The 9,412-nt window shown below is 36.9% G+C and overlaps 1 protein-coding gene across 1 annotated transcript; it reads left to right on the top strand.

Annotated features, from left to right (window-relative positions):
* Positions 1 to 882: 882 nt before the first annotated feature.
* On the top strand, positions 883 to 6,970 carry LOC113742770 (probable serine/threonine-protein kinase At1g54610). Its single transcript, XM_027270720.2, has 7 exons — positions 883 to 1,366; positions 1,983 to 2,267; positions 3,345 to 3,662; positions 4,459 to 4,686; positions 5,724 to 5,824; positions 5,896 to 6,019; positions 6,434 to 6,970. The coding sequence occupies exons 1-7, from the start codon at positions 1,031 to 1,033 to the stop codon at positions 6,785 to 6,787; spliced, it is 1,746 nt and encodes a 581-aa protein (XP_027126521.1). The 5' UTR covers positions 883 to 1,030; the 3' UTR covers positions 6,788 to 6,970.
* The last annotated feature ends 2,442 nt before the right edge of the window (positions 6,971 to 9,412 follow it).

Genomic DNA, 9,412 nt, shown 5'->3' on the forward strand with positions numbered 1-9,412 from the left:
AAACCCTAGTAAATCATGAAGTTCTCATTGTACAACGTGACCACTTACACAATTTTGCTATTTAATTTCAGTAATCAAAAATTTAACATGCATGTAAAATTTCTTTTAATACGACTTATTGAGCATTAATTGAACAAATCTATCATGAATCATTTTGTTTCGTTAGCATGATTTGCAAAAAAAAAATTCAAATATTATTGAATTTATATCATAAATACGATTTTTAATCATCTTTTTACTTCACAAAAAAAATGTTACAGTAATCCAAATGACCTTTTTCAAATAATCTCTTATCCAAACACATCCAATTAATTATTGTAATCTAACACATAGATTTCAATTCCCATGCCCATGAGTAATTGAGTATGACATTCCCTTGTCATTTTCATCTAAAGGTTATTAATTTACCTTTCAACTAAGCTACCAAATATTAATTGGGGGGTGGTAATATTTGTAAGACAAGTCAAAATTGGAGAAAAGATTTACTCACTCAGTCCTACTCGCAATTTTGACTTTTGCACACGGACTCAACACTCATGCCATCATTATCCTTGAGCCTCTCACACCTCACAAGTCGTAACGTGACCTCAGCAAAATAGTGGCATTATCGTCTATAAACCCGAAAATCATGACCCTTTCTTTAGTACTTTCCAGCCGCAGACAAAAAAATCCCGTTCAATTCATAGATGCCCCCAACTGCTAAACTGCAACTTCCTCCTTTTCACTCTCCTAGAAAGTTAACCTTTTTCACACACACTCAAATACACCCGCATTAACACACTCTGAGAAATAAATACTCAAATGGGTTTTGCAGGAATTCGATGAAAGGAGCTGAAAGCCAGCCCTCAAGTGTTGATTTTTAATGCAGAGAAAAAAGAAAAAAGAAAAAAAGGGAAAACAAAAACAAAAACCCATCAGTTGTTTTCAGTTGAGCTGTTTTTCTTGCATGTTCTAGATAAGTGGTATTCCGATTACTGGTTTGGAGGCAAACCCATATGGCAAAGCTAAGATAAGGAGCAAGAAAAGCGATATGGGGTGTGTTCTTGGGACGAGGGCTGCCGGAGAAACTGGGACAGCTACTCGCCGGAGAGGAGGAAATGGACGCCGGAGAAGAATTGGTCAACGGAGACCGGGTACTGAGGTGGTTGGAGTTCAAAAACAGGGCGAAGGAAAGGAGAGGACTGCAGAATTTCCGGCGCGGGAGCCTGACCGGAGGAAGCAAACGGCGGCGATACTGGAGTATTCTCTGAGGAATATCACTGCTACTAATCAGCAAGGATGGCCGACTTGGCTAGTTGCTGTCGCCGGAGATGCTATTAAGGATTGGACTCCTCGCCGTGCCAATACTTTCGAGAAACTCGATAAGGTGATTGAAAAAAAAATGGCTTTATTATCCGCTAATATACGGACGGATTTTTTTTTTTTTTTTTTTTTTTTGCATTGGAGGATTAAGGTACAACTGTTAAGGAATGACGTACAACAGTGGACTGCTGTACTTTCGTTCACACTATTAATTCTGTTATTGTGTGTTTTATTTTTCCAAACATTGATATTTTTATAAGAAATTGCAGAAATGTTGTTGCTTTTATTTCTATTTCCAAATGACGGAAATATATTCTTGAGAATTAAACTTTAAAGTGAATCCTGAGAGATTGTTAGGGGGAAAAAAAAAGCAAAAAGATTTCCCTCTATTGGGAACACAATTAGAACTAATATATATATATATATATATATATATATTATATAAATGACCAGTAAAAGGTCAGTATTTGGGAAATAACCTAAAGAGTGTCATGTATTACTCAAGTTACAAGTTCCAATGTATAATGTACAACTCCTTGGTGCAGTATTTGATTTGGTCAATGACAATTTTTTTCTTGGGATGCTGGAAAAGGCGCATTATTTTATCACTTGCTTGTGTTATGCTTAATGAATTTCATTTTTGCTCTTATATCAATAATTTTTTTATTTGGGATGTGTAGATTGGGCAAGGTACTTACAGCAATGTATACAAAGCAAAGGACTTGATAACAGGGAAGATAGTGGCATTAAAGAAGGTCAGGTTTGATAACTTGGAGCCGGAGAGTTTGAAGTTCATGGCAAGAGAAATTCTTGTGTTGAGTAAGTTGGATCATCCCAATGTCATAAAGCTTGAAGGGCTGGTCACTTCAAGAATGTCATCTAGTCTTTACTTAGTTTTTGAGTACATGGAGCATGATCTTGCTGGGCTTTCGGCGGGCCAAGAGATCAAGTTCACTGAGCCCCAGGTAATATTCAACAGAAGATTTGTTTTCCTGGTTAAATGATTTTTACGATAATTACAGCTGTCAAAGTGTTGTAGATTAGTGCTGTTATTTTGAAACTTCTAAGATTTTAATAATAGTTTGATTCGCATTTTGGTAGTTTTTATTCCCTTGACTACCCTTTCTTAGTTTGCAAGTGGCCAGAGCTGTGATTTTGCACTTCTATTTAAGGACTGTGGCCAAGATATTCTGATAATGCATCTGTCTTTTAGTTTTGATTCTTCTGCTTTCTGAGGTTGCAATGGGACATTAACTAAACTGTCGGGTCCATGCCTGCTACTCCTTTGGGTATCCAATGCTGTGGCTTTTTCCGGTTGTGATGATTGGGTCTATTGATGTTCTCTAATGGTGAAGAATTCACAGTTTTGGGTCCATGAAGTTAAAAAGCTCAATTGGGTGTCTGCTTACTCAGACCATTTTAATCACTCTTAGGGGGAAAATTTTGACTGTTAAGTTATAGGTATGGTATCTGTACTAACATATTTCTAGCCAATAATGCCTGTCAACAGTGTCTTAGGATATGAGATTCTTATCTGAACTTAAGTTGCAGTTTTAATACGTTTTTACATGCTTAGTTCCTATGGGTTTTATTTTATTTTATTTCAATTTATCTTATGTTTTTGGCATGTCATAGTGTAAAGTACCTACTGCTTTGGATAACTTCAGCACTTGATTTGGTTAAACGTTTGTTTACTTTGCCTTCTTTTTTTTTTAATAATCTTGTATACCAAAAAATTAATTCAAATATGTAGGATTTATTCACTGCATGCAAATATTGGTATGCTTGTAAATTTGTGCAAACAAAATAACTCGCTTCTGCAAATCATGTTACAATAATGGTTCAGGTCTACTCAATCCAACAGGGCTTTTTCCTCAACGCTAGAGTTATTCTTTTATGGAAATTGTTAGTTTAAGTGTGTCAGATTCTCCTTGCACGAATTCTAATCCTTTGGCCCTTTTAGATTATCTCTATGCCACAGATTTTTCTTCTCTTCATGTTGAACATGAGAAATTAATCTTCCAATGCACTTCTTATTGCAGGTGAAGTGCTATATGCATCAGCTGCTTTCTGGCCTTGAACATTGCCACAATAATGGTGTGCTACACCGAGATATCAAATGCTCCAATTTACTCATTGACAATGAAGGAAATTTAAAAATTGCTGATTTTGGCTTAGCTTCTTTTTATGATCCTGAACAGAAGCAGCCCATGACTAGTCGTGTTGTGACCCTCTGGTACCGGCCACCAGAACTTCTCCTTGGGGCCACTTCTTATGGTGTCGGAGTTGATCTGTGGAGTGCTGGCTGCATTTTAGCTGAATTACTTGCTGGGAAGCCAATAATGCCAGGAAGAACAGAGGTATCTTTTTTCTTCTCAGTAATGTCCTTTTGCTTCGTTGATGAAGCCATTCCATTGCCTCTAATGCTTCTGGTGGGGTTAGTTTGATTGATCGCAAGTCACTTGATAGCATTCTTAGTCCAGCATCCTCTTTGCTTATTTTTCCTTTACACATTGTATTTACATCAGATAGGGGGAACTTTTGCAGCTATTCATCGCTGAATAATATTAAGGGGGATTACAACAATAACTGAGATTCTTGCTCATTTATGTGAAGCTTTATATACTTGTATTCTTCCTCAATTCAAGACAAGCCCTGATTGTTTTTTGTTTTCAAGGGGTTTGGCCTGGAGGATTATTACTTTTTCCTTTCTTGGCAACTGTGAATAGAAATCTTTCTCTTTGAGAAGCTAGTCTTCTAGTATTATTTTGTATCAGTGTTCTAACACCTGATGACTGATTTAAAAGATGTTATGCTTAGTCTATGAATCCTTGTGCATGGATATCTCATCTTTTGTTTATGCAGTCAATGAGCTAAATGTGGCATTTTTGTTCATGTTAGGGATTAAGCTGAAAGTATATTAATACAGCATAATTTTATGTGTTATATCAACATCAAATCTAGTATTTTTCCCAGAATCTGTTTCATATTTGTCGGAGAAAGAAAATTGGACGGGAGAGAAAATTATTCAGTTACTGTTGATTTCACTTCTAATCAATTCATTGTTGAGCATAATACGGTTATCTGCTTTGTGCTTTTAAGCCTTTTTTGTACCGGATGCAAGGCCATTTGATAATTTAGACTTTTTGCTGTTAGGTTGAGCAACTCCACAAGATATTCAAGTTGTGTGGTTCTCCGTCGGAGGAGTATTGGAAGAAATCCAGGTTGCCAAATGCTACTCTTTTTAAACCACAGCAACCTTATAAGCGCTGCATATCAGAAACCTTCAAGGATTTTCCACCCTCTTCTCTCCCCTTGATTGAAACACTTCTTGCTATCGACCCCAAAGATCGAGGCACTGCTACAGCTGCTTTAAATAGTAATGTAAGTATTGCATAACTGTGCAAATTTCGCAAAAAGCAGAAATATCTAGTTACAGAGGTTGCTCATCTAACTGCTTCATATTTGTGTCTCAAAGTTATATTTGTATTCAGCTATTAGTCTAGTCAGCTATGTATGACTTATGTTTGGGGCTGGCTATTACTCTAGTCAATGATAGGCAAGCAGTGCGTTAGGTAAATTAATCATGAAGGGTCCAAGGGGAATGAACTATATGTTGAATGTTCTCCAAATGTTGGTGGTCTTTGAAGTCATAGTTACTTGGCCATCATCCTACTGCATTAACTTTAGCATCCTTTGTTCTCTTTCTTGGTCTGCAATTTTGATTCTTGGACTGTTATTGCCCTTTGAGTTATCTGGTCTTAGACAGCAAACAGAATTGACAGAACATTGTTGCTTTTATGAAGTTATCCAGTCCAATGATGAGCCTCATTGGCCACCTTTTGAGTATATTGCTGGGATAGTGACCTTCTTTCCTCTCTAAAACACAAACCTGACAAATGCTAGATGCAAACTGCTTCATCGGTGGAAAACTTCTCTTTAACAATATCTAAAGCTGATCTTTACTGTCTGCTGTACTCCTTTTCTTCAGTATCATCAAATTCTGAATGGAGGTGTTTAAGGGAAATGGACCGTATCTTTTCCTTGATCTTCTAGAAACCTGAAGATGAATGAACGGAAATACTTCTAATAGGTTTTGGCAGTGACTTATCACTCAGTACAATCAAATATATGCATATTACTTCAGGGTATCTTGTTTCATCTTTTGAACTTCATTTTACATGTACACATGCAAGAAAATTGTGAGTGTATAATTTCTGTTTCTGATTGACTTTCTTATTACCTGTTCCTCTTTATATTTTCTTTTAGCATTTTGGCTTTTGTATCACATTTTTTTGTGGCCATTTCTATCCTTGAGGAGTTTATATGTTAGTTCAATGTTAGTTGGCATCTGACATTCACGGCAATATGGATACATTCAGACAGCTTTTTACGCTTTTTTTTCCTTTTTTTTTTTTCAGTTCTTTACTACTGAACCTTTTGCCTGCAACCCATTAAGCTTGCCAAAGTATCCTCCGAGCAAGGAAATTGACCTCAAATTGAGAGATGAAGAAGCCAGGAGGTACTTTTGCATCCTATCCTCAGAAATTTTCCTACTGCTCTATGTATATACTAACTTGAAGGTGTTTTTAGGCAAAGAGGTTTAAGTGGGAAACCACATGCTGTAGATGGTGCGAGAAGAGTGAGAGCTCGTGACCGGATTAGTCGAGCTGTTCCAGCTCCAGAAGCTAATGCAGAGAATCAAGCAAATTTAGATGTAAGGAAAACAGTATCTACTTCCCTTAAAACTGAATATTAGCCTGCTTAAGTTGATTCTGCTCTCTATTAGTCTAGCTCATAGAATGGAAATTGCCATTTTCTAATGTCTTGTCAAGTCAGTCCTCATCTGGTTCTGCACCACTGGCTTTGAAGTAACAGGCACAGTCACCTCTAAATCTTAGGTTCCCCTTCATTTGTGGTTTCTTGAGTTTTCCATATGATCCCGCTTGCCTAGCTAACAGTAATTTTGCCAAAAAGAATTGAGTAGGAAATTATCTTGAGTCTTTTTTTGTTTCTTTTTTCATCCTGACATAAAAATTTCAGACAAGGTGTTTGCTTCTAGGTTTAATGAGTTTATCCATCATTTACCCATTTTTTCTACCCGGCATTTATATTACTTACTTATCTGCAGAGGTGGAGAATGATGACAGAAGCAAATGCTAAGAGCAAAAGCGAAAAATTTCCACCTCCTCATCAGGATGCGGCAGTAGGATACCCTCTCGATAACTCCAATAATGGCCCTTTATCGTTTAATGTGGCTGACAATTCTTTTAATTCATCAATTTTTGATCCAAAGTCATCTCGATCTCTTAAGAATACTGCAGCAACTGGTGGACCGTCCAGGAGGAGAATTAAGAAAGAAGAACCTCAGATGGTGCCTTCTCGAGGAATTTTTAATGCCTTCCTTCCATCTACAGTTAGGTTATCAATGGATCTAAGGTTCAAGAAGGAATCAGCTTCAGAGATTTTTGGTCGCCAAAAGTAGAGTATGCATAAGAAATAAAAAGGTTTTGTGGATCAAAGTGTTTTTTCTGGCATTTAATTTTATTTTTTTTTCGCTCTTCATTTTTTTTATCCATTTTTTGAGCCTTGCAATATTGGAGGCGCTTTTGTAAATTCTCAAAAGGAACATCTAAGAAATTATGAGTAAAATTTTCTATTGAATTCCCCTCGTTTTTGTACAGTTAATAGTGCTTCTTGTAAAGTTTCAGAGCTTGGGCCTTCACTTACTTGTAGTTACTTCCTATGTAATGATTCCCCAAATTCAGATACACACATCTTTCTTTGGCTTGGGAAAGTTCTTGTGGGGATAAAAACTTGTATCTTGCTGTCTTTTCATCACCTTGATCCTCATTTTAATTTTTAGCTGTAGTACAGTTGAGTGTTTGATTTATGCTAATTCAGAAGTCAAGAAACGCCCTCGAGCTAGCGGCTTGAATCTTTGCTATCTTCCCTAATTTGTGAGTTTTCTTCAAGAGATGGGACGATGGAAGAAGATGCTAAAAGGCAGGATATATGCTTTGATATCTCTTGATCTCAAGAGGGCTGAGGCAGATATAGTAACAAATAACAGGGATTGATACAAGACCTGGAGAAACATTTTGGCAACGAATTTTGGTCACAGGTTGCCAAGCCCTTGGCATGGACTCCGTTTGTAACATTCAAGATAGAGTGCTCATGTGACATGTATTTTTATTCTCATTGCTGTAATCGTATGCCGCAGGTATGCTTGTAACAAGGATGCCAAATACTGATCTTTATCCTATGCATTGAGATCAGTAGAATCGCATTATTCGCATACTTTTATGGGAGCCTTCCCTTGAGTTTGTTTAGATTATCTCTTGTAAAGTTTGTAATTTGAATTAGCAATTGATTGAATCTGCAGCTTCGATTGAAAACAATACGTGCACGAAATCAGAGATTTGGGGATGTTCTTTAGAGGCAAAGGTGAATATGACAGCAAAGGTTGTACATGACGTTACTGCGAGAATTTTTTTTCTTTTTCTGATGTAACATATCGCACAAATCTGATTCTTTATCTGAACAACTCATCTTCTGTAGTTTTTTGATAAGATTACAAGAATCCACAATAGTGGGATTAATATAAATAAATCACAAACTCAAACTAACTCATACAAACATGGTTCAAAGTTGCGGTTGCGATCGCGATCATGGTCTAAACCGTTCCACATCGATTTCGACATGTCGGCGAGACGTAAATTTTGAAACATTTAATATTCTAAAAATTGTGAATAATATAAAAAAAAAGATAAATAAAAATAATAAAAAATTAGCAAAAATAATAAAAATTTAAGTTAATTCGAAACGATTCAGGACAATTCAACCGTTCTTATCCGTCTCAGAGATGTCTCGGCCGAGTTCTCAATGATCCATTATCTTGAAGTTATCTCGTTCCGATATCGTATCCGAGAGCTCCGTTCCAGTGACGGCCGAGTCTTTGAACCATGCTCACAAATGAAAGAAATTACAATTCAACATAGCTACAAACTAATCACATAAAGTAGGAGAGGAGTCTAACATTAGCGAGACTTGAACCAAAAGTACAGGTCTTGGGACCTCAATCTTAACTATTAGACTAAAGTTTTATTAACATCTTTTGTAGATTTAAAGACTATAAGTCATTTTCAACAACCAGTCATGGTAGTAGAAAAATGAGTAAATGTGTTGGTTGCAACTGTGATGAAGAAGGTAGCTGAAAGAAAACACAGCTGAGGGTGGCAGTTGCTTCCATAATTACTTTTCGAGCTAATAATGCGGTTGGAATCTCGACTGTCGTCCACAACTTTGGGAATATTTCAGTCTTGATGCTTAATACTAATGGCTGCAGGTAAGGAGACTGAGAGAACCTCCTAACCCCACCACCTACAACGTGACAATTATGCTAGTGGCAATACATTTGAGGTTCTTTATTCTTTGCACGAGAATAAAGACCAATAGACAACATTGCTTGGACAAGGCTCAGAAGCCTCTCCCCTCTATAAATTTGTAGTCAAGCCCTCTCAGTTCGCTTCACTATATCTTTCTTATGTAGACTTGGCCAATTAACCTGCAATTAGAGAATTGAGGATGAAACCTCAACAATTCTCTGGTGATCATCATCACCATCATGACTCTTTGATGAATCGTCGTGACTCAAAGAGGACAGTCACCATACAAGAGAAGCTAAGGTTAGTTTATGAGAAAGCTCTGGGGAAAATGGCTGCAAGTCAAACTTCGATGGGAGATGGTGGCCGAAATAACATAATCCAGGAACATGAAAGACGAAACCAGCGCTCCTTTATCGAAGATCCCATCAGGACTATGATCTTCTTGGGCTCCTGGAGCCATACTTGAATCTGCTCCTCATGGCCAGTCAATTAAACATCGTGCAGGGCTTGCTATTCTCACACAAAAATGCATGATGACAAGGTATATGTCATCTCACCTACCATGTACTTTAGGCAGCAACACAGGGATTTAAAGTATAGAAGAGAAATGTAAATATTTCATCTGTATGTCAGTTAGCTATATCAATCCTTTATTTACATGGTTTTCTAACCAATATCAATAAGAGTGACAATAACCAATGATCAAGAAGTAGGTATATATA

Source organism: Coffea arabica, chromosome 4e (assembly GCF_036785885.1).
Source record: "Coffea arabica cultivar ET-39 chromosome 4e, Coffea Arabica ET-39 HiFi, whole genome shotgun sequence".
NCBI lineage: Eukaryota > Viridiplantae > Streptophyta > Magnoliopsida > Gentianales > Rubiaceae > Coffea > Coffea arabica.

Excerpts from the sequence above, each read along its gene's own strand:
- LOC113742770 (XM_027270720.2), top strand. The coding sequence starts at position 1,031 with ATGGGGTGTGTTCTTGGGACGAGGGCTGCCGGAGAAACTGGGACAGCT. Across the intron at positions 3,663-4,458 it reads TAATGCCAGGAAGAACAGAG|GTTGAGCAACTCCACAAGAT; the intron begins GTATCTTTTTTC and ends TTTTGCTGTTAG. Across the intron at positions 4,687-5,723 it reads CAGCTGCTTTAAATAGTAAT|TTCTTTACTACTGAACCTTT; the intron begins GTAAGTATTGCA and ends TTTTTTTTTCAG.